Below are 26,234 nucleotides of genomic sequence, written 5' to 3'. Positions count from 1 at the left end.
TAATACCCCATGAGACTGGGGCTATTATTCCTATTTATAAACTCAGGCACAAAGAAATTAAGGCAAACATTGTCAAAAGTGTCCACTAATTTTGGGTCCCCAATCTGAGATGATTATGGCCTCATTTTTAAGTGATTTTAGTATTGTACAGCACTTTATATGTTCAAAGCACAGCTCCAATTGACTTCAGCTGTAGGTGTGAATGTTCAGAGCTTCTGCAAATCAGGCCCCAGATACCTCATGTTGGGCTAAAAAAAAAGAGGAACACACAATTAGTGACACCTGGGAAAAGTTTGGTCAACATAACTTGCCTAGTATAGGAATTCACTGGCAGAGATGAAGATTTGAAACCAGTTCTCCAGGGCAGCATTCAGTTGCCTTAGCCATAAGACCATTATTTCTCTTCCTGTAATCCCCTGCCTCATTGACTACACACCTTCCAATTTCTGCAACAAATGAGGCAGGAGAACAAACAAAGAACAATAGTCTGTGATCACTACGCACACGGGGCTGAATTACATTTGCACTGTCATAGTCAGGAAGGAGACATGCTGTAGTGCTCTGTATTAGAGTTTCTTAAGGGTGATGGCTTCATGCCCAGACATATTGAATTTCTTTAGGCCAGGCAGAAGGTGACAGAGATGGGTATATCTAAGGCCAAGTCATCATCCACCATGATGTGACAGACTGTTCTAGCCAACAGGAGATGGTAGAAAGTTGTGGATGCTGCTATGTGAGAGCTTGTGATGAGCAAGGAATCCAAAAATAAGTTCTAAATGTCTCCTTTCCCAGCCAGTCCCATTCTGCCCCCCAACTCTGGCTTACAGTCTCCACATCCAATCTCAGTCTTTCCACCCCTACTCTCAGTCTCCTCACTAGGTTCGATGTCCTAATTCCCTTACACCTTCCCACCCTAGGCTCCTTGTCCCTGTCTCCTTCTAAGCCACTCTCCCTCTTCTCCACTTCCTTCTCAGTCCCAATCTACTACCTCCACCTCCCTCTCCCTCTTGTCCCTTCTGCATTCAGTCAGGCAGCTTCCTCCTCCACACTACCTGGGCCCAGCAAAGGAGCCTTGAGGGCATAAGAGAGATTGTCTTCCTGCTATCAGTTACAGTGCTCAGTGGAGAGCAGGAGCAGGAATTGCAGGAAGTCCTTCTCAGCCTCTGAATCTCTGGGATGGAGCATGTTCAGTCCCTCTGTGGCAATGGTGCATGTGCAGTCCAATAAGAACATAGGAGCTGTGAGGGATGGAGCATGCCTAATTCAGAAGGGATTTTCTGGTAATCTAGCTGCCAAATTCTAAGAAGATGAGATTTTTCAAAGGTTTATAACTTGGCCAAATTTGGGGAGATTTTTACAGGAATGGAAAAAGGCACATCCCTGATGACAGGGTGACATCTATGCCAAATTTCAAGCCCTTGCTCCAAAGCATAGAAGAGCTAGAGCTTTTCAATGAAATGGTTGTAAGAATTTTCTTAACACAAGCAAAATGTATTTGGCTACCTATGCCAACCTATCACAAATAAAATAAAATCAGACAAAAACATTGACAAAAAGATTCACTGCCAACAAAAGATTCTCCTAGCTCTTAGTTTTAAATTCCCACTCAATATCCATGTTTTCTTGATCAAGGGTCTCTAACAATATTTTTTTTAAATAAGCTGTCATTTTACCCTCCCTCTTCGTCTCGCCCCCGCCCCACCCGCTGGTGGTATTTACCATCCACTCCAAAAGTGTCTCCAAAATATTTTCCCATTGATTTTCACCAACATATAGGGGCATGTACCTAATTTAGAGGTGTCAGCTTCTCCATCACTTCAGTGAGCAATGCCAGTGGAAAGTCAAGCAGAGAAGACTCCATTTTTCCCTACTAGGCAGAGTCAGAAATTGCTATGTGTGGTTCCAAGCTATTTTATCCACAAAATAATTTGAAGATTCCTTGAAGCAAAAATGCACAATCCTGTCCTCTGAAGTAAGCAAACCCTGATTAAGCCAAGTGCTTTACCACCTGAAACTGCTTCTCTAGTTGGAATTTTGAAGCTGCTTTGGTGGATGTGAAGAAACAGAGCCACAGCAAAACTTTGCAAAAATTCTCTACGTTGCTATTGGTCAAAGTGTCAGCAGGACTTCCAACACCAGCAGTTTACCCATCTTCCTTCTTGGTTCATGAGTTGCAGGTCTCCAGCGAGGATGAAGCTGAAGAGATGATACTTAAGAGTCACTCTCTGGTTACTCAAGGATAAAAAATTATTGGAATGTCTTAGAGGCCTCATTAGTACAGTGCCTCTCAGCAAAACAGTATTCATTCTGTGCACCTTCTGAAACCTAGTAGGATGCCTCACCCTCTGAGACTATGCAATTAAAACAGCTCCTTCATTCCAGGGGGGAGAGGTTCCCCTGGATGTGGCATGACATGGTTGCCATCTCCACACATTCCCAATCCAACCCAAGCATAAGTTCCAGAGTGAGCCAAAAAACAGAAACAAGGAGTCTGGTGGCACCTTAAAAACTAACAGATTTATTTGGGCATAAGCTTTCGTGGGTAAAAAAACACTTTTTCAGATGTATGGAGTGAAAATTACAGATGCAGGAATTATATACTGACACCTGAAGAGAAGGGAATTACCTCACAAGTGGAGAACCAGTGTTGACAGGGCCAATTCAATCAGGGTGGATGTAGTCTACTCCCTATAATAGATGAGGAGGTGTCAATTCCAGGAGAGGCAAAGCTGCTTTTGTAATGAGCCAGCCACTCCCTGTTGCTATTCAAGCCCAAATTAATGGAGTTAAATTTGCAAATGAATTTTAGTTCTGCTGTTTCTCTTTGAAGTCTGTTTCTGAAGTGTTTTTGTTCAAGTGTCAATACTTTCAAATCTGTTATAGAATGTCCAGGAAGACTGAAGTGTTCTCCTACTGGCTTTTGTATGTTACCATTTAAAAGAATAAATGGACACAAATCGGACATCAGGAATGGTAACATACAAAAGATTCCAGAAGGTGCTCTGAGCCCTCCAAATATGAATTTTCTGGGGTCTCTTCCCCTACTCACCTCCTCAGTGGGCCTGTTGAAATCCCTGGACAGCCTGTGGGCACCAACTCAATGGGGTTCTCATCTTCATGTTTCATGTTTAGACATTCCTCAGGCTCCACGACAACCACCAGCATCACAACTCCAAATAAATCCTCCTCCTTCCTGGGGGACGCAGTGATGCCACCACCACCTTCCTATGCAGATGATTTTAGGTTGTTCTGGGGCAGAATTGGAGAATCTTTTCAACCTTTCACTGAAGAGTACAAGAATCCCAGCACTTTGTCATGGACTTTCTTCATACCACCCCCTCAAGCCAAGATTGCACTGCCTGTTAACCAGGCACTCTTCTCACTAGCCTGTAATATATGGTAGACCCCTGCCACTTTTGCACCTACCTGCAAATGGGCAGACAAAAAATATTACATACCAGCCAAGGAACTGTAATATTTTTTCTCTTATCCCATTCCCAACTCCTTGGTAGTGGATACAGCTAACGAGATAAACCACCGAGCTCGCTCAAGATCCACACCTTCTGATAAAGGAGGATGTTATTCTTCCACTACTCTCCATTTTGAGGTGGCAGATTATCAAGCCCTGATGGCAAAATATGGTTTTAACAGTTCTATTTCAAACCCATGGAACCTCCTCCAAGGAGGTCCAGACTCCAAAAGAGAGTACCACCTCAAACGGCAACCTCCTTACCCAGGCCCCCTTCCAAATGACTGTTTTGACAATTTGGTCAAGGGCCACAAACAATCCCCTTCTGTGGATTTGCTGACCAAACCAGTCTTCCACTTCCCCTTTAGGGACCACATGCCACAATTTTACCTTCTTGGGAGCTTATCACCACTGACAGGTGGATTTTAAAGGTGGAGGCTACGGGATATTCTATCCATTTCTATGCTATGCCTCTCTCCCATCCCCATCCCTCTCGTGAGAATCTTTTAAAGCAGGAGGTTCAATCCCTACAGCAGTTGGAGATGATAGTCAGTTCCCCCAGAATTTGTGGGAAAAGGGTTTTATTCCAAATAGTTCTGGTTCCCAAAAGAACATGGTTAGAGACTGATCATAGACCTCTGGAACCTGAATACTTACATCCTTTCACAGCACTTCAGGATGGTGACTTTTACTTCCATAAACCCAGCCCTGAATCAAGAGGTTGGTTTATTGCCCTCAGCCAGCAACACACATATTTTCACAGTGCTGTGCACCCTTCCTTCAACTTTCTCTGCACTTCTTCATTGGCTCAGAATGCTATTAATACCTGTGTTTCCCTTCAGACTCTCCCAGCCCCATGGGTCTTTACAACAGTCTTCTCAGTAGTGGCAACTCACCTGTGTCAAGACGGTATTAAAGTCTTCCCCATCTGGACAACTGGCTTCTGAAGGGGCACTCTGCTTTAGAGGTCCAGTCTACAGCCAACAAGGCTCTAATGCTGTTCCAATTCCAGGGCCTTCGTATCAACCTGAAAAGTCCACATTAACACCTGTTCAATGGATAGACTTCACTACCACAGGGCGGATTCTCTGATATATCCAGTCTGGTCACTACCCTCCAGCTGAGTCTCCAGACGATAGTAAGGACCTGACTTCAACTCCTAGTTCCCATGTTGGCCTCAACATTTGTCACATCACATGCAAAACTAAATCTCCAATGCCTTCAGGCCTGGCTCAGAACCATTTACACATCAAACAAGCACAGTCTTAGTGAGAAAGTTTCCATACCCTCACGGGTGCTGGACTTCCTCAGGTGGTGGCAAGACCCCTTGCAGATCTGTCTGGGAGAACCATTCTCATACCTGCCACGAACATGAATCATCATGATGATGTGGGGAGCCCACTTGCAAAGATCTACTGCACAGGAAAGATGGTCTCCACAGGAAATATTGTTTTACATCAAAGTTTTAGAGCTACAGCCGATTTGTTTTGCATGTCAGGACTTAACATTTAGGGACACCATGTCAGAGTAATGATAGACCACAGTACAACAATGTACTATGTAAATCAACGAGGGGAAGCAAGATCCCAGTCCTTATATACGGAATCTCTAAAGCTACGGAACTAGTGCATTGCCTGCCATATAGAGATTTCCACTGTTTACCTATTGGGTATCCAGAATACGGTGGCAGATGCCCTAAGCAGAAACTTCCACCAGGACCACAAGTGGTTGCTCAACAACCTGATATTTCACATTTGTGGAGTTTGGGGCCTCCCCACAGTGGATCTCTTTGCCAACCAGACCAATACAAAATGCCACATCTTTTGCTCCAAAGGGGCACTATGTCCCAACTTTTTAGGAGATGCCGTACTACTCCTCTATCCTTGCCCCCTCCTCTATGCCTTCTCTTCAACAATGCTACTCCTCAGGACATTAATCAAACTGTGGTAGAAGCAGGTAAGGGTCACCTTAATAGTGCCTTCTTGGACAAGACAAGTGTATTATTCAGCTCTTCACCCTTTTGTAGAGATACCTCACCGTCTTACCCTGAAATTGAACCTCCTAACACAGAACTTGGGCATCATGAGCCACCCCAACCTTGTATCACTGATCCTCAAGGCCTCGATGTTCTCAACCTTAGAGGTGGACTGTTCATCTGAAGTACAGTCCGTAGTACTAAATAGTAGAAAGTCACCTGCCACGTGAAAAGCTTAACTGCAGAAGTGGAAATGCCTCCTGTCCTGGTGTTCCTGTCAATCTATAGACTCTCTTGAAGCTTCTGTCTCCAGGATGCTTGATTACCTGCTTGAATTAAAAACACAGGACTACCTATGAGTTCTGTCATGATATACCTGGCAGCTATTATGGCCTTTAATTTGCCTTTTGAGGGCCTCTTATTTTCGGGTCATGCTACCACTGCCAGATTGCTTAGGGGTTTATCTAATCTGTTCCCTCATATTGGGACCCCACATCTTCTTGAAACCTTAATTTAGTTCTCAGTACCTTAAGGAAACCTCCTTTGGAACCTATGGCAGGCAGATTTGTTCCCCCATCTTTCCTGTAAGACCTTTTCCCTGGTAGCTGTCACCTTGGCTAGAAGGGTGGGAGGGCTCAGAGCTCTCATGGCTGACCCATCTTACACTGCCTTCTATCATGTTGAGATCACACTATACCACATCCTTGGTTTATGCCATATCAGGCAAGATAACTGTCTGCCAATGTTCTTCCCCAAGCTTCACTCCTCCACAGAAGTGACATGCCTTCACACTTCAGATGCTCACAGGGCATTTCCAGATTTCCCCTAGACTGTTCATATCCTTTTCTGAATGAATGAAAGGACAATTGATCTCTTCTCAAAGATTGTCAAAGTGGGTGGCATCATAGCCTGAAACAAGATTGCTGTGGTACAACTCCCCCTCAAAGTGGCAGCATACTCCACTAAGACTCAGTCCATTTCTATTACCCTCATCAAAGACATCCTTATCTCTGAAATTTTCAGGGTCGCAATTTGGTCCTCAGTTCACATGTTCTCAAAACATTACAATATTCTTTCTGTGCCAAGATAGACACAACTTTTGCTGATGCTGTCCTCTGCACCATCTTGGATCTGCCTCCTCAGCACCCCCTTCCATGTTGAGTTACTGCTTGGGAGTCTGTGGTTGAGCACCCATAGGAACATATACTCAAAGAAGAAGGAGAGGTTACTTACCTTTCAGGAACTTGACTTCTTCAAGATACTTTCTCTCCAGGGGTGCTCCCCACCCTCTTTCCCCTCTGGCTTTGTAGTTGACAAGGAACTGGAATGGTGGCGGGTCCACTTCTCCCCATATTTCCTCACTCCAAAGCATGAGGCTGTATAGAATCATAGGGTTAGAAGGGACTGCAAAGGTCATCTAGTCTAATCCCTGTGTAGTGTAGCATGCAGGCGCAGACCTGCAGACACTGATAACTCAAATCTCTGGCTGAGAGTGCAAGGGCATGCTCATATCCTATGGTAGCGCACCTATAGGGCCAACACTTCTCAAAGAATTCAAGTTACTGAAAGGTAAGTAACCTCTCCTCTGAGTTTCCAGTTTGAGAGGGGACTGTAAAGGCAAAGAGAATTAGGATCCTACTCCAGTGAAGTATAGGCATAACTTTAAGCACATTCGTAATCCCATTGATTTCGGTGAGATTACTTATGTTCTTAGAGTTACCCTTTGCTTAAATGCTTTTCTGAATCAAGGCCTAGGAGAGGCTTCAAGAGATCCATGAAAACACTAGCTTCAAGAGCCATTTCAGTGAGGGAGTCGAGGTTGTGGATATTGAAGCCAGGACTGAGTGATTCATTTGACCCATGATGCCATGAAGGATATGTGTTACACTTGCTTGGGGTGCCCAGGATGATGAGTCCCCTTGTTACCCCTCTGCTTCAGCAAAAGTGAGAATAACTTGTGCTTAACTGACACCTCCAGTCTGTCACCCAAACAATCTCTTCAGGGCTCTGCTAACCCCTTGCTTTGCCATGCAGGTTAGTAATAGGTGCACCCCGGTTCCATGCCCCTCTGAAAGCATCCCCCTGTAGTTTCCAGCCCTTGTCACTGGATACTCACAGAAATTACCAGGTAAGATATTCCTGAAGGAACAGTCTACACACAGCTTGACTGGTACTTCTCAGGATCAGCAACATATAACATCACAGCACTGAGATATATGTATAGTGAAACAATCGTAAATTTATTATCAAAGATTAAGATTTAAGAGATAGTGAGTAAGGATAATAAGTGGAAACAGAAATGGTTACATATAATACTGACGTATAACATGCTTCTTATAGATTAAACTTAACTTTAACAGGCTACCCATCTGCCTAGAAGCGGTCTTATCTGACCTAAAGCTTTCTTGCAGCATTTCCAACCAGGACCAGTTGGGATCTCATTTTCATGAATGTAATCACATTGCCTGATTACTTCTTTGAGTTCAGGATAACAGGGTGCTGTCCCTGTCCCCCAGTTACAGAACAACAAACCTTCAAAGTGCACCCCAAGACAAAGCTTTTTCCCCTTGCTGTCCTCTTCCTGTTAAATCTCATCTGCATTTAACTAAGACTAGTGTTTGTGACTGAGACAAATACTTGATTTACATGTCCACAGACAGATGGATAAACAGCTCTGGTCTGGCAGAGTCATCTTGTAGTCCATGTTGGTTTGTGTTTTTTGTGAAATGTTCAGATTTGGTAATGTATTTACAGTAATGGAGAAGAAATTGCTGTCTTCTGGCATTTACTAATTTCAATCTAAATCCAGGTGATCCTTTCAAAACCATGTTAAAACCATTTCTTTCAGAGATTCATTTTGAGTAGTGATTTACCTCATGAGTTCTTTAGAACTGCCACACATATATTTGCAAAATATTACCTTCTGAGAACTTCTTTGTGCTTCTTATTTGCCAAAATGCCAGTTTTATGCTTTGTATTTTGTTGTGTGTGAAATAACTATTTCTGGTATTCTGTGGTTCTAATGTACTTTCAGTTTGATTAATGCCACTACTTCTTCCAGTCATAACAACCTCAGTTAGAATATTTTACTAATTTGTAAGAGCATATTTTAAATAGATATTTTTATTTATTTTGTTCTCATTAGGAATGTTATCTCTATTTTGTTATATTATATAGTTTCACTTAATTTTTGTTCAATGTCTCAAGACACAAAGGACCATATTCTTTATTAAAGTCTTGCCTCTTTACTCTTCTTTGGTGCATAAAAGGACTGCAAATTGTGTGGAATCAGTCCCCCAGAAAATACCCCTAGTGTTAGCTTGTTCCCTAGGCAGTGTAGAGTTTGGGTCAGTTCTGCACTACGACCACTCCCCTCAAGCCCTCCCACCATTGGATGCATGCTAGAGGTGCAGTTACAAGCCTGTGCATTAGCAGGTTGGGGCCAGAATACAAGAGGTGCAAAGATGGTTTAAAAGGTGGCCTTTAGCCCATCCTCATTCCTGCAGTCTGTATAAGAACAGAACAATGGAAAGTCTTGTATCTTAAATTTTTCTGATATGATACAGTGTCTAGTGGCATATTTTTGAAGGAGTATTTTAATACTGTGTAGACTTGAAAATTAGAATTCCAAAGCATTGAAAACAGAAGATATTTAGATATTGGAAATACTGTTAGGATATAAATTAACACAAATTAAAGCAAACCCCAAGATGTTACCCAAATGACCGGGGGGGGGGGGGGGGGGGGAAGGGGGTTGTAAATGAGATTTTTCTCCTTTTAATGATGGCATACTTATTTTGCAGTTTGAAAATGATATTTCAGCATTCACATATGAGAAGACTCTTATGATGGAGCAGAGATCTCAGATGTTAAAACAGATGCAGCTGTCTAAGAATGAAAGGGAAAGAGAGGTAAACAATTTAACTTGACTATAAACTTTATGAAAACCAAGTATAAGCAAGTGGAAATGGTAATGCTAGGCCATGATCTCTAACAATTTCATAACAAGTATATAAAATAAAACCTCTTTTGTTATGAATTATGTACTGGTTTATCAGTTGTAAGAGAATATTTGATTTACTTTATCTTTCTGTGTAATGAGTCATTAATATTAGCTCTAAACAATACTGAAATACTAGAATTACTACAGTTCCAGAATAACTATAACAGTAGATTGGAGTTTAAAATACTGCACTAAAAGCATCTGTGTTTGCATGCTTGTCATCAAACATATCTATTTTCCTGGGTTTTAAGGATTTTAAAAATTTAACTGAAGAATTTTAAAATATATTATTTTGAGTTAAATAGATGATGCAACCTTATACTTTTCAGTAATACTATTTTTGCCATCATGTCAGCGTTTGAAATCTGCAAGACGTGATAAAGCAATTAAGAAAATTACACTATATATCTAACATATAGCAAGGATTTTTAATGAATCCGTAAACTCTGAGGTCGTACCCTGTGACCGGAGAATTGCTAATATAGTACTATGACATTATCCAGAGTACAATTTGGACTGTTGAACAGCTGTGTCTCCTTTAATCGCTAGCCTGGGGTGCCTTTTACACTGCTTTGCTGTCAGAACAGCCACTCTTGGCCTGCTCACACAGCCTTCAGCATGCAAATTTACTCACAGCTAAACACGTGAGCACACTGACTAGTCACTCATGAATTACATACAGGGTGACACCTGCAAATTCTTAGTGTCAGACTTTCCCCCAGTAATGTGCATCTTGTGCTGTCCAGCACACTACTGAACAATGCAAGCTCATAGAAAGTCCGTCATTTTGTCAAAGAAAATGATATATGCACCAGCCTTGCTATCCCACTGTCTCTCATTTTTATATCATCTTCCCCTCTTTGAGGATTACCCCCAGCTGGGGTGTAGGCAACACATAGTCTCTTGTGGATGTGAGGGTTGAACTGTCTCTGTGATGAAATGTAAATTTCTTGTTTACACCTTCCTGTTGATGAAGAATGACATTGATAGCTGTTTAACACCTAAGTGGGGTACTAGGGTGTCTTTGTCTCTGAAAAAATGTTTTATGACTGCTTTGGAGCATGTTATAACAACGATACATAGTAGAATCTAATAATTTCTCATACAATATTGATACACACATTTTGCCAGGACAACAATATTCAGCAGATTATGAGTTTTCAAATGATATCTCACAAGGTGTACTTTGTACAAAATTTATCATAGTCTTGTAAGAGTGATGACCAAAAAAATATAGAACATCACAAGTACCTGTTTTTAAGAAAGGAGAGAAAAGTGATCTGGGAAACTATAGGCCTGTTAGTTTGACGTCAATTGCCTCCAAGCTCTTGGAACAAATTTTGAAAGAGAAAGTAGTAAGAACATAGATGTAAATAGTAATTGGGATAAAATACAACATGGTTTTACAAAAGGCAGATCATGCCAGATCAACCTGATCTCTTTCTTTGAGAAGATAACTGGGTTTTTCTGGACAAAGGAAATGTACCAGATCTAATCTCCCTGGATTTCAGTAAGGCATTTGATACAGTTTCAGATGATAAATTATTATTTAAATTAGAGAAGATGGGAATTAATATGAGAATTAAAATGTGGATAAGGAACTGCTTAAAGGGGAATCTACAACAGGTCATATGGAAAGGTGAATTCAGGCTGGAGGGAGGTTGGTAGTGGAGTTCCTGAGGGATGAGTCTTGGGACCTTTCTAACATTTTTATTAATGATCTTGGCACAAAAAATGGGAGTGTGTTAATAGAATTTGCAGATGAGAAAAAGTTGGGAGTTTGTCAATGTGGAGGAGGACCGGACTATCACACAAGAAGATCTGGAGGATCTTGAAAATTGGAATAATAGAAATGGGATGAAATTTAATAGTGCAAAGTGCAAAGTCATGCACTTAGAGACTAACAAGAATGTTTGCTATATGCTGGGGACTTATCAGTTGGAAGCAACAGAGGAAGAGAAAGATCTGGGTGTACTGGTTGATGGCAGGATGACTATGAGCTGCCAACGTGATGCAGCTGTGAAAAAGGCTAAAGCAGTCCTAGGATGCATGAGGCAAGGTATTTGCAGTAGAGACAGGGAAGTGTTAGTACCATTATACAAGGCAGTGGTAAGACCTCATCTGGAATACTGTGTGCAGTTCTGGTCTCCCATGTTTAAGAAAGATTAATTCAAACTGGAACAGATGCAGAGAAGGACTACTAGGATGATCAGATGAATTTGAGTCTCCTACCTTATGAGAGGAGATTCAAAGAGCTTGGCTTATTTAGTCTAACCAAAAGAAGGCTGAGGGGAGATACGATTGCTCTATGTAAATACACCAGAGAAATAAATACCAGGGAGGGAGAGTTGTTTAAATGAAGTGTTACTGTTGACACAAGAAAAAATGGATATAAACTGGTCATCAATACATTTAGGCTTGAAATTAGATGAAGGTTTCTAACTATCAGAGGAGTGAAGTTTTGGAACAGCCTTCTAAGGGGAGTAGGGGTAGCAAAAACCTAACTGGATTCAAGACTGAGCTTGATAAGTTTATGGAGGGTATGGTATGATGACTCTGCCTACAATGGCATGTAGCTGATCTGTGATTGCTAGCTGCAAATATCTCCAATGGCCAGTGATGGGACACTAGATGGGGAGGGCTCTGAGTAACTACAGAGAATTCTTTCCCAGGTCTTGCACACATGCTCAGGGTCTCCATATTTGGGTTGGGAAGGAATTCCCCCCATCTCCCCCTGTCAGATTGGCAGAGACCCTGGGGTTTTTTGCCTTCTTATGCAGCATGGGGCATTGGTCACTTGCAGGTTTAAATTTGTGTAAATGGTGGATTCTCTGTAACCTGAAGTATTTAAATCATGATTTGAGGACTTCAGCAACTCAGCCACAGGTTAGGGTCTGTTACAGGAGTACGTGAGTGAAGTTATGTGTCTGCAATGTGTAGAAGGTCAGACTAGATTATCATGATGGTCCTTTCTGGCCTTAAAGTCTGTGAGTCTATAATGTTTCAACATTTTAATTTAATTTACTGCAGGAAAAAAATCATGGCAAAACTGTTGCATAGCTTTATTCATAAAAATGTATTTTTAAAATAAAATATATTCATGCAACACTCTGGATTTTGGCACATATCTGCACCATGTCTTCAATCCGTCAGTGAAAATCTCTTAAATTCATTTCTGCTATTTAAATCTCAATATTCTTGAATAATCTTATGCACCCCGAATGCTCTCTTATTCACACAGGTAAAAAAATACTCTTTTCTTCTTTTTTTAACTTCATGCTTATATGATAGTGTTGTCATCTTCAAAATACATGCATTCATTAATGCTCACAACATGCCTGTGAAGTAGGGAGGTATTATTCCTTTTTAACAATGGAGAACTGTCACACCCAGGTGAGATGGCCACATAGTCAGTCAGTGGCAGAGATGCCAGTCTTGTATTAGAAAACACTGCCTCTCTAACAGATAAGCCCTCTTGTATGTTTCCTTTATGAGAGTGAATTCTGAATTACTTTATAGTCACTTCACTTGGAAAAGTCATATTCCCGTTAATTTATTCAAAGTAATAATAATAAGTCCATAAATATTTATAACATTGCATAGAAATAAAGTCAAATGAAAGTTCTGTCATATCTAATCCTAGTTTAGAAGGGGGCTTTGAATAGTAGTTGCCATGTGGGAAGCATCATTAAGCAGGGGTTTCTAGTGGGGCTCCATAGGAATCTGTTCTAAGCATAACAGGGTTCAATATTTTTATCAGTGATCTGGAAGTAAATTTTAGGGAGGTACAAAAGTTGGTGGAGTGGTAAATAATGATGATGACAGGACAATCATACAGAGTGAACTGAATTGCTTGATCAGGTGGGCCCGTTCAAACAAAATGCATTTTCTAATACAACAAATGCAAGTCATACATCTTGGACCAAAGAATGCAGAACTTACCTACAGAATGGGTGACTGTATCCTGGAAAGCAGTGACTCTAGAAAGGGATTTAAGAGTCACAGTAGACAATTAAAAAAGAGCTCCCAGTGTGATGCTGTGGCAAAAAGGGCTAATGTGATTCTTCAATAAATAAACTGGGGGAGTAGGGAAGTGATTTTACCTCTGATGCAGCATTGGTGAGACAGATACTGGAATACTGTGTTCAGTTCCGGTGTCCTCACTTTAAAAAGGATATTGAAAAATGAAGATGGTGCAGAGAAGAACCACAAAAATGATTTGAGAAAAAGTGCTGTACACAGAGATTTAAGAAGCTCAGTCTCTTTAATTTAATCAAGAGGTGACTTGAACACAGTGTATAAGTACCTTCACAGGAAGAAAATACCAAATAATAAAGGGCTCTAATCTAATCTAATATAGCAGAGACAGTTATAATTAGAACCAATGACTGGAAGATAAAGGTAGACAAAAATCTGTGCCTTGTTTCTAATTTGAATTTAATAGTAAGGGTGATTAACCATTGAAACAAACTACTAAGGGAAGTGGTGGATGACCTGTCTGTTGAAGTCTTCAGATCAAGACTGAATGCTTTTCTGGAAGATATACTTCAGTCAAGCTCGAGTTATTGGACTCAATACAGGAATAACTGGATAAAATTCCATGGCTGGTGTTATACAGGAAGTCAAAGTTGACTATATAATGGTCCCTTTTGTCCTTAATTCAATATTTCTTCTTTTTTATTGCTCTTGTTTGTGGTTGTGTTAATGTAAAAACATACTGGGTCTGGAAGCCCCCAAATGATTTCGTGCTTCTTTTGTTGATGGCTTGTTCTCTCACCTTCCAAAACACTACATCCCAGTATATCCCAGATAGTGATATGAATCTTATATGTAGATGATTGCATTCAGGCACCCAGAGAAAAGGGACGTACTTAGCCTGGGGCTAATATATCTGCCTTCTATTACTCTCCTATAGCCTGGCCTGACCCTGTCACAATATATTCAACATACCTTGGCAAAACCTAAATGTAAACTGAACATATATCAATAGTTGTTTAGTAATTATTACGAGTGTTTGAGTTTGGCTGTTCAATACATGTTGTGTGTGTGTGTGTGTTTTCTAAAATTATTTTTGGGTTTGTGTAAAAATTCTTGTCTGTTACCAAGAAAACAAACTCATTAACTTACTATGGAGCTAGGTTTTTACATGTGTGACCTTCTATTGAAGTAAATATCTTTTTCCTTTTGTGTACAGTCTGCTTGTTTGAGTACAAAATAGCTCTTTGATCTCTGTTTCTTTTAAATTCAAAGTAGTGCTTCAATCAAATTTTAGAAATACATCGCTATGCTAATTTGTGCAAATGAGCACCATGTTTGTAAAAGGCAAACACAATTACATAGTGGCATCTGTATCTGTTTTCAGAATACTCCCACTTTCAGCTATTTAAATAAAGACAAATTGTTATTTGAGTAGCATAATTAATTATATCCTTTTTTTGTATGCTGGTTGTACTTGGTGACCTTCACGTCCCAGATTCAGAGCATCACTGATGAGTCTCAAGGCTTAGTCAGAAGAAAAAGCTACTCTAGTCCACAGCCCATTGGTCAACATATACAGGCTCTGCTGCCTAATGACAATCCAGAAGAAGAGGTAGTCTGAAGTAGTACTGACTGGATATTCCATTCTCATTACAACACTTACAGTGCCACTTTAGAAAATGTAGTACTAAAGACTGGAAATGAAATTGCAGATTTTTTTCTCTAAAGCTTTCAAACTTTTTACAAAACATTTGCCCATTTTCCTCCTATAAATAAATAATTGCGGTTAAACAAAATTGATGCAGGTAGTGATGTGATAGAAAACAACCTTTTTGTCCTCTCCTTTCTCTTGTCTGGAAACAATCCTCAAGAAATTTAGATTTTAGTATTACCTACTATGATTTATTTTTATTATCACGGCACTATCTTTTGAGTATATACCTGCTATTACAAACTGTCACTATACTACATCTTCTCTCATTTATAGATTTTCCTGAGAAGTAATGTCTGGAATTTCTAAAAGTCTCAAGAAAATTAGCAAAGATATCTTCAACTTCTCCCTCCTCATTTAAGTAATTTCTAGAATTTGAGGAGTTCGATTGAGAAGCATATTTTACTCCTTCAAAATATTTAAAATAAAAATTGCATTTAGAAGTCTATCATGTATCAGGCAGCATATAGCCAGTGCTGAAGCATCTCTAAGTCCATTTAGTCAGAAACCTAGCATGAAATTCTGGCCCCCCTGAAGTCAATTTCACTGTTGGAGTGCAAACCTCCCCCTAAAGATATACTTCTCAAAAATAGAGAGCAACACTATTTGTATAATTCTGGTGAAACATCTGAATCTTTACACTATAAATGTCACTCATCAATTTCTTTATTAGTTCAATTATGATGAAAATATGGCACTTTAAATGTTTATGTCCAAAGATGGGTATCCTAGTTTGTGGCATTACATTAGTGTTTCTTTATATTCCACATACTTTAGATACTGTGGGCATATTTGTGTTAATTTCCATTTAAGCAATGAAATAAAATCCAAGTATCTCTAACACAAAATATTCCCTTCCTTTGCATTTTTTAATGTAATTGTAAATGTCTTCTGTTCCATAACAATGAAAGACAGTTAGACATTATTGCTGTCCTAAACAGGGACATTGATTTTTTTATTTCAGATACCAATTCAGTGTTAATTGTTTCTGATATCTCTGCTAGTGCTACTTAGTGCAAAGTATTTGCAGATATATTTTTGGTCTTTTTTTCACTCTTAATGGGTACCCTAATCACAGCTTGGAAAAACATCTTTTTAAACATATGGAAATTCCCAGGAAAATCTTCAAATTAGAATTGAAGTTGCACAGTAATTTGGACTCAAATTTTCATTAAAGCAAATTGTCTTTAGTTTTAATTATAAAAATAAGCCTCTCAATTAGACCCCAGTAAACACAAATGAATAACTTCATGTATCTGAGTAGTTCTGTTGGCTTCAATGTTAAAGTTAAGCATGTGTTTGCAGCATAAGGTATCATAGTTTGTAAACCTCTTGGGGCTGATCATGCTCCAATTAAAGTCTGTCAACTCCCATTGATTTAGGTTGTGCAGATCAGTGATTTAAATTTCTTTGTCTCTCTAAAACGACTATATTTTGACCTGTTCTCTTTATTTTATTTTTTTTCAGGCTCAGTTAATACATGACAGAAACACTGCGTCCCATTCAGCAGCGGTTGTTAAGTGTGATACTGCTGCTGCTACACCTGAAAAAGTGCAAATGACCTGGACTAAAGAAAAGTTTATAGCTGAAAAGCACAAAAATAGAGAAACAAATATAACAGGTTTTAAAGATATCTTCAACATGAAGCCGTAAGTACAAATGTGATTTTAATAAGTTTCTGGTTTTATCCTTTTTCTGGTATTATTTCAGGCCTCATCGTGTAAAAACGTATATGCATGCCAGTAATTTTATAGACAGGAGTAGTGCCACTGAAGTCAAGGGCAGAATTTACATGCATACATTTTTACAAGATAAGGCCCTACGTGAAGCGTAGAGGAGGCGAATGTTTGGGCAATAAGTGCTAATTTGGGTGACTGATACATTTGCATTACTTGTAACCGTGCTTTAGAGGAAGCATTTTCACATTTTACATTTGTCATATTACACGTATAATGTTCTTATTGAAAATAACTGCAAAGAAGATGCTAAATATTGTCCTAAGAAATTCATTCAATCATGTACTCTAATTAAACAGACTTAGGCCCCACTCTTGTGAGTTACAACAGATTGGTGGACCCCTGTGCCCTCAGAAGTCAATGAGATTCTACCCAGGTACCAGGGTTTTCCCCACATATGTAAGCTGCAAGACAGGAGCTTAAGGATATGCCTACACTGCGGAAAACTCCTGCAGCAGGGAGTATCAGAGCCCAGGTCATCTGACTTGGGCATGCACTATGGGATTAAAAATAGCAGTATAAACATTCTTGCTCAGGCTCTGAGACCCTACTCCATCCTAGGTTTCAGAGCTCGGTCTCCTACTCAAGCAGGAACATCTACATTGTTATTTTTAGCCCCATATTGCAAGCTGAAGTTCGTTGACCTGGGCTCTTGAGACTCACTGCCATGGAGGGGTGGGGAGGTTTACTGTGTAGATGTGTAAGTTTGTAAGAGCTAACCTTTAATAATAATAATAGTAAACTGAAAGTCAAATGAACTTAGATCCTCTTGAAAATGAAACTTCTGTCACTTAGGAGCCTGTTTTCTTTGGAATTTTTTACCTATTACAAATGCAGAATATCAGTTTGGTTATGATAGAGTTTTACTTTAAAATACTGTTCTCTTCAGAAGCTGTACTAGAAACTGACTTATATTTTACTTAAAATTGTTGTTTTTTAAATTATTTTCTGGTAGCAGACGTTTTGATTCATGCAAAAACATAGATTGACATTTTTTATTTAGATATTAGAACTCTAAAATTATACTACTTGTCAATGAGGGAAAGTTTAATTCAGACCACAAAAGTTGTACAGTGTTTTATCAGCTGAAGTTGCTATATTTAAAAATGCACCAAATAGCATAAAGCAATATAGTTTCATGTTTGTTTCTCTTCCATGTAGAGAATGGGGAAATCTGTAAGTCAAATCTGATTTAATTTAGGCTGTGTTCCCTGGTTCTTGTGTATTATTATTGCATGTTTCCTTTAAAGTAGTTGCTTCCCATGATTTACAGTATGCATATTGTGCACATATTGTGATTTGGCATGTGAATATAATTAGCATAGTATTTCCTGTCAGCTTTTTCTGTTTTAGTTCCTATACCTTATCAGTTTTTTATTTCAGAGTAATTCATAGTATACATATAAGTTTCTCAAAAATGATGGTCAATGTAGTCAATAGCAAAATCTTTCGTTAAAAACCTGACAGTATTTGGTTGCAAAATAAGTGACCTTCATTTTTTCTAATTATCTTCTTAGAACACTGAATGTATGTATTAAACATTTTAATTATGATTATGCTACTGTATGGCACTGTGGGCTGAAAAAAATGAGACTGAGACTTGTTAAAAAATTGTATTATTCAAAAAGCCTGCATTTCCCAACTGGTAAACTGTAGATTTCCTTGTACAATACAACCCTCCCCCCACCCGCCACCCCCACACACATACTCTTCATTTGGGCTATAGGAAGCAAATAAATTTACCAACAGATTCATAAAACCAGATCATGTAGCTGTCCAGAGGCAGTTTATCCACCCCAATGGAGCCACTAGAAGTACTCTACTTTTCCTCCTCTCTTTGTTCTTGGGTTTTCTCTGTTTTGACAGAAGTGCTAAAAGACATCCTCTACCTTACACCGAATTCTGTCTTTTGTTGCTGACTTTGTAGCTCTCTCTCTATGATCTTTGATTTCTCTCTCTCTCTCTCTCTCACTCTTTGTCATCTTCTAGCTACCATAATTACTTGCACAGAATTATAAACAATGAAGTAAATCCTTCAGGTTAAAAAAATCTGTATCCAAATTAATCTTATTATTATTAGTTTGATAGCACTCAAAAATGTGTTAGGCTCTTCATAGAAAAAGTAATCTTTGCCCCCAAGATCCTGCAATCTAAATTTAAACATTATACAATCAATGAGCATGGCAAACAGGTAGGGAAGGAATAGGGTAAATAGTAAATAGATATTGCTGCCCGCTACTTGGTAAATAAGAAGTAGGCATTATCTCCCGTAAATGTAAACAAACTTGTTTGTCTTAGCAATCGGCTGAACAACAAGTAGGAATGAGTGGACTTGTAGGTTCTAACTTTTCACATTGTTTTCCTTTTCAGTGAATTTATGTAAAATAAATTCTGCATTTGTAAGTGGCTCTTTCATGATAAAGAGATACTTGGATGAGGTGTATTGTACATGATATAGTACTTGGATGAGGTGAATTGAAAAATACTATTTCTTTTGTTTATCTTTTTTACAGTGCAAATATTTGCAATAAAAATAATAATATGATGTGATCACTGAACACTGTATTCTATATTGTAATTGAAATCAATATATTTGAAAATGTAGAAAAACATCCACAATCTTTATAATTAATTTAAATTGGTATTCTATTATTTAACCGTGAGATTAAAACTGCTATTAATTGCAACTATTTTTTCATGTAGTTAATTTGTTTTGCATTAATCGCTTGAGTTAACTGCAATTAATTGACAGTCCTAGTAAATATGGCTGATGGTTACAGGCATAAAATCATGTGGTTTATCTGGATTTTAACTTTGTTTCCAAAGCCACAAACCTTGAAATTATACATCTCCCTTTTTTATTAATCTGCCTATCACAGCTGGTGATATATTGCCATAATTTATCCTTACTTTGAGACTGCTTCTGTTCTAATCCTCATTCATGCCCTAATCAATTCCTAACTAAATCCATCATTTTCTTTTAGTCTTCTCACATCATTATCCTTTAAACTACAGAGAATCCCAAAAGTTGAGTCCAAACTACAGTAGAACATCAGGCTTACGAACACCTTGGGAATTGAGGTTGTTCATAACTCTGAACTGTTTGTAACATTGAACAAGACGTTATGGTTGTTCTTTCAAAAGTTTACAACTGACCATTGACTTAATACAGCTTTGAAACTTTACTATACAGAAGAAAAATGTTTCTTTCCCTTTATTTTTTTTTAGTAGTTCATGTTTAACACAGTATTGTACTGTATTTGCTTTGTGTGTGTGTGTGTGTGTCTGCTGCTGCCTGATTACATACTTCTGGTTCCAAATGAGGTGTGTGATTGGTCAGTTCATAATTCTAGTGTTCTTAACTCTGAGGTTCTACTGTATTTTCTTGTTCCAGAAAGTGCCAGTCATCTGTCACCTTCACTGAGTTCCTATCCAACAACTTCTCCAATTAATAATTTCTTCATGTTAGATATCCCTTTTATAGGAAAACCTTACGTGTTGGATGAGAAATTCTGTTCTCACAATTTTGCTGTAATTTGAAGGCATCTGAGGGGAGGGAGAGTCACATGGACAGTCCCTTTCCCTTCTTTTACTCCCCCTCCCTCACCCCAAGCCAAGTCCAAGAGATGCTGTATTTATAAGGTAGCTTTTCTGGAGTCCCAGAGAATGAGCTATAGCCTTCTTCTGCCTGCCAGACAACCCTCACTCTGCCAGGGCATTGAGTCAAACCAGCATGCCAGGGCCTCATCACCCAAATGCAACTCTGATATCTCATTAAAACTACAATGTTAAATAAAAACATATGGGAATTAGCATAGGCCAGCACAGCAGTAATCCCATCGACAAAAGACATCATCACTGCTTGAGAAGGGGGCTTCCTTCCAAAAGATCCCACATACCATGAAAGAGGTCTGCATAGAGTTTCAAAGCTTCAGTTGTGGCCATTTAGATGACAGGTGTGCCTGTCATTTGTAAGCAAAATGTAAGCACCTTTCTTGTGGCTGGTGGGAGCAGAAGTGATATCTGCTTATGTGGAAAACAAAGATCTTAGAGGCAGTCACTGAGCAGCACAGTGGAAGTCACCCAAGATGTCTAATAATTTTTACTGAAGCCAGGACAAAACTGATTTCAATAGGACTACTCAGAAAAATGGAACAGCTCTGCAATACCCAAGACACCCTGATAAATTCTGATATCTGGTCATTGTATCTATTATGTCCATTTCTATATCTTTTCACACCAGTGAACTCAGAAGCCTGTCCATATAACTTATTTCTAGAGACAGAGACAAACAACAAGGAGAAAAATGTCATAACAAAACCATTGTGAGATTAATTAAAAGAATGACTAAATCATAGAATCATAGAATATCAGGGTTGAAAGGGACCTCAGGAGGTCATCTAGTTCAACCCCCTGCTCAAAGCAGGGCCAATCCACAACTAAATCATCCCAGCACATGGTTTTGTCAAGCCTGACCTTAAAAACCTCAAAGGAAGGAGATTCCACCACCTCCCTAGGTAACGCATTCCAGTGCTTTACCACCCTCCTAGTGAAAAAGTTTTTCCTAATATCCAACATAAACCTCCCCCACTGCAACTTGAGATCATTACTTCTTGTTCTGTCATCAGCTACCCCACTGAGAACAGTCTAGATCCATCCTCTTTGGAACCCCCTTTCAGGTAGTTGAAAGCAGCTATCAAATCCCCCCTCATTCTTCTCTTCTGCAGACTAAACAATCCCAGTTCCCTCAGCCTGTCCTCATAAGTCATGTGTTCCAGTCCCCTAATCATTTTTGTTGCCCTCCGCTGGATGCTTTCCAATTTTTCCACATCCTTCTTGTAGTGTGGGGCCCAAAACTGGACACAGTACTCCAGATGAGGCCTCACCAATGTCGAATAGAGGGGAACGATCACGTCCCTCAATCTACTGGCAATGCCCCTACTTATACAGCCTTCTTGGCAACCAGGGCACACTGCTGACTCATATCCAGCTTCTCGACCACTGTAACCCCAGGTCCTTTTCTGTAGAACTGCTGCCTAGCCATTCGGTCCCTAGTCTGTAGAAGTGCATGGGATTGTTCCATCCTAAGTGCTAAGACTGGTGGTGTCTTTGGGTGTTATTGCCAACAACTAACCACTTTGCTACTTTCTCATATAGTTTCCCATTATGAATTGAATTTCATTCAAAGATTTTATAGTATGACTGTCGTTTAACTTATGCTGGGATTTTCAAAGGAATTTAAGGAAAATCCCACTGTATCTGCAGAGTCTTGCTACAGTGCATTTAGAAATGCTATAACAAAGATTGTGTCTGAATTTCCATTATAAATCCTTGTTTTGCATTCTTCCCTCAATTAGATTTCTAGGAATCTCTATCAATCTATATCCACTCCTTGGCTTAAATTTCACTTACAAGGAAATTGTCCTGAAAGCAGTACTCATGTTTAGATTTCATTTTATTTTGAAGGAAAGTATTACCAATTTTAAGTTAAAAATTATAGCCCTTCTTTCATAAACCATCAAAATTGGACTTGATTTTTAATAAATGAGTAACTATAATTATAGAAGTTAAGATGTACTGAGATCTAAGTTTAATCCTTTTAGGCATCTCCTTCTATTACAAGTATGACATTTTCAGCTAATTATCATAGTTCACAAATTTATCTGTGGTGTACAGATTAAAATAGTTATTGGTTACAATAACATTTTTACTGTAGAAAAGTTTGTTTCTGTACTAGGAATCAGTCAAATGTGAGAAGAATGCACACTGCTGTGAAGCTCAATGGAGTAATATTAAATAAGTCACAACATGCTCAGCTAGTTTTATTGAATATGCCCGGACCTCCTAAAAACAAAAAAGGGGATGAAAACTGTATCCTATGCTTTATTGTTTTAATGGTGAAGTATACTATATTACAAAAAAGTAACAATATCATATAGATCAACAGTTGCATAAATTAAAGTTGTTATTGCTATGAATGAGTAGAATGAGCATGTGTATATCTGTTTATATGTATATAGGGGCTGTGTGCTTTTTTTGTCTGTACTGTGGCTTTTTTGTTCGTATTTTAACTAGAGAGACCTATGCCTTTAAGACCAGCGCTTGCAGAATGTTTTCATGAAACCATAAGTAGTGGGGGAAAATGTTGTCTTTGTTTAATGATAACACTCGTATTCTGGGTTCAGTTTAATCTAAAATGCTTAGATAAAAATAATAGAGTTTAATACCAATTTTATCTATTTATTAGTATTTCTGGGGTGCCTACATAGATCCCAACATTTATTACTCCTTCGTGATCTGAGCTGGGAGGCTCTTTGCATGCTGGGACCTAAAATGGTTGTGGCTACACTTCATGAAAGATGAATGTGTTAGGTGCTTTAGGCAGGTTATTGGATGCAGCTGCTGCACTTGCACTTTGGATGCAGGAATACAATTTATTAAGGGTTTTTTAGTATTATGTTTAAAGGTTGTTTTATTTCTTGTCTATAATCTTAAAACCTTGACTTGATTGTCCTCCAGACATGGAGTTTTTGGAAGTTTTGACAGAAGGTCTGAACAGAGTTCTCTTAGTGCGAGGTGGTGGACGTGAAGTGATCACCATTTACTCCTAATGCTGTTACAGAATATGAACAGATTAACTGCGGTAATTTGAACAGTTGAAATGAAATTACCTGTGTACTTGAAATGATGCACCAGCTGAATCTTCTGATCATGTGTTCTGCTTTCTTTCAAAGGAATCTATCTGAAATTATTTACTACATAGATTTATCTTTATAGAAGAAATTTATATATTGTAGTATTAAATAAATGCTAAATATCAGGAGGGTATTTTTTTAAGCAATCTTGGTGTGAGACCCAAGAAGGGAAAGGTAATTTTTATGGCCGATGTAGTAACTAATGTTTTAAATGTGCATAATCAGAGAAAAAAACAGAATCTGCATTTTTAGTAACATTAATTGTATTATTTTGCTTCTACAAAAGGATAATTAAATTATGTTAAAACCTTCCAAGTTTATCAACAAAATATGAAATATTTCAAACAAGAAACCCTGGTCTTATTATTTTGTCCTCTTGACAAATGCTGCTGTGGTGCATCTGTGACTGTTGTGATCACAGTTTCATCTTAGGTCTCCTGGTTCATATTGATTCAGAAATATGTACAAACATTTGACATATTTAATTATTTGACATAAAAGGAATTACCTGATTTCAAAATTGGTTAAATAAAAATTCACAATTCAGCCATTACTAACTACTATAATTCTTTGCATGGTGACAAGTATCAGGGGGTAGCCGTGTTACTCTGTATCCACAAAAACAACAAGGAGTCCAGTAGAAAGAAAAGGAGTACTTGTAGCACCTTAGAGACTAACAAATTTATTTGAGCATATGCTTTCGTGAGCTACAGCTCACTTCATTGGATGCATTCAGTGGAGTCCAGTGACACCTTAAAGGCTAACATATGAAGACAACATACGAAGACACACATATGGTCTGAAGAACTTCTGCCTCGCAATCTGAAATCAGCTTAAGCCCTAACCCATTTTCCTCTGCATTCTTTACACCCCACACTCATTTTGTGTTGGAGCTGAATGTATAGCTTTAAGCTGATGCTAAATAATTTGTTTGGGAGTGGAATGTGGGGGTGGTTTTTTTAAATTAAAAACTTGCTAGTGTGAAATGTTAGACTTGAGCCAGGGGCCCTCATTTGTGTATGGCAGTGTGACGTTAGAGCTGGCCTCACACCAAAATTATCGATGCTTTGTCTGCTTAGGTGGAAAATTTGAAATTATTATTATTAAAGACAAAAGCCAGTAGAACACTTCAATCTTCCTGGACATTTTATAACAGATTTGAAAGTATACTTTCAAGCTATACTTGAACAAAAAAACTTCAGAAACAGACTTCAAAGAGAAACAGCAGAACTAAAATTCATTTGCAAATTTAACACCATTAATTTGGGCTTGAATAGGGACTGGGAGTGGCTGGCTCATTACAAAAGCAGTTTTGAGTCTCCTGGAATTGACACCTCCTCATCTGTTATTGGGAGTGGATTACATCCACCCTGGTCCTCCACGTGTGAGGTAACTCCCTTCTCTTCATGTATCAGTATATTTATGTCTGCATCTGTAATTTTCACTCTATGCATCTGAAGAAGTGGGGTTTTTACCCACAAAAGCTTATGTTCAAATAAATCTGTAAGTCTTTAAGGTGCCACCAGACTCCTTGTTACTATAATTCTTTTAAATTACCTTTTTTGTATGTTCATCTAAACTTAACTTTGCTGACTTTACTAAGTTATAAAAAAAATGTATGACCCCCTTTGCACCGCTGCTATGTAAGGATAATCTCCAAATGGAGGTGAAGGTATTCTGCCTACTCTTTCACACACAGTTCTTTAATGCTTGTAGTACACTGCATTCCAGTGATCCCAGGGTTAGTGAATGGCTCCTTGGGGGCTATTGCATTTTGGAGCAGTCTGAGAGCTGAAACCAGGACTTGAGAATTTTAGCTATCTCCTGTTTAGATGATGGATATAGCAAGCGATGGGGAAGAGAATAGGGACAGTAGGGCATTTATATATCATATGTCTGTGATTCTGCCTTGTGATGGGTGATGATTTTCGACATACGGTATGCAATAGTCAAATTCAAATGATAAAACTGAAGTGTAGGAAATAAGGAGGCTCACTTTGACCAGTTAAGTGTAGTCTTCTGCTTTAAATTAAATGCAGGGACAGTCACCCTATTTCTTTTCATTATTTTTATTTCTTGAAAGAAAATCTGATTTTCTGAAAACTGACCTTTTTTATAAAATACATAAATGAAGAATTTCTTTGCCAACTGAATTGGGAGTAAACTATTAAATTTGTAAATATTTGTTTTATATAGTATTTTTCAGCTTTTTGTTAATAATACACCTCTGTGCATTATGACTGGCCATAAAATTAAGTTTATAAATTACATCTTAAAACTATTTGTCACTGCCCAGTGTTTCTTGATACTGAAAATAGCTGGCCACAAATACTGCAATAGCACCTAGGGACTATACTAGTTTAAGAGATGTGGCATAATTACACTGAAGACAAAGTGCAATGTGTAAAATAAAATATGTTTGTTATTTTGTGCAGGGAACATAATTTCATGTTTTAAATGATAGATCTGCCAATATATTTTCAGTAAGCATTTCAGCTAAATCATTTTTTCCACAAATTTCATTGATGAAGTATATATTCAGTCATAGATAAAAATGGCTTATAAAATGTATTCTACTTATCAACTCATTTTACATTTTGTTTTGTTTGTACAATACTATTTACTGTTTATAGTCTCTATAAAGAAATATTTTTACACACACTTATA

The 26,234-nt window shown here is 38.4% G+C and overlaps 1 protein-coding gene across 1 annotated transcript in view; it reads left to right on the top strand.

Moving 5' to 3' along the window:
• The window catches only part of SLC12A7 (solute carrier family 12 member 7), a 315,751-nt gene extending 292,268 nt beyond the window's left edge, over positions 1-23,483 (top strand). The window contains exons 21-25 of the mRNA XM_077809176.1: positions 9,248-9,355; positions 16,604-16,785; positions 18,034-18,048; positions 22,610-22,743; positions 23,392-23,483. Coding sequence (XP_077665302.1) covers positions 9,248-9,355; positions 16,604-16,785; positions 18,034-18,048; positions 22,610-22,743; positions 23,392-23,483 — 531 coding nt within the window. The remainder of the gene's footprint in view (positions 1-9,247; positions 9,356-16,603; positions 16,786-18,033; positions 18,049-22,609; positions 22,744-23,391) is intronic.
• The last annotated feature ends 2,751 nt before the right edge of the window (positions 23,484-26,234 follow it).

This window comes from Eretmochelys imbricata, chromosome 2 (assembly GCF_965152235.1).
Source record: "Eretmochelys imbricata isolate rEreImb1 chromosome 2, rEreImb1.hap1, whole genome shotgun sequence".
NCBI lineage: Eukaryota > Metazoa > Chordata > Testudines > Cheloniidae > Eretmochelys > Eretmochelys imbricata.
This window is presented reverse-complemented; position numbering and strand designations above follow the sequence as displayed.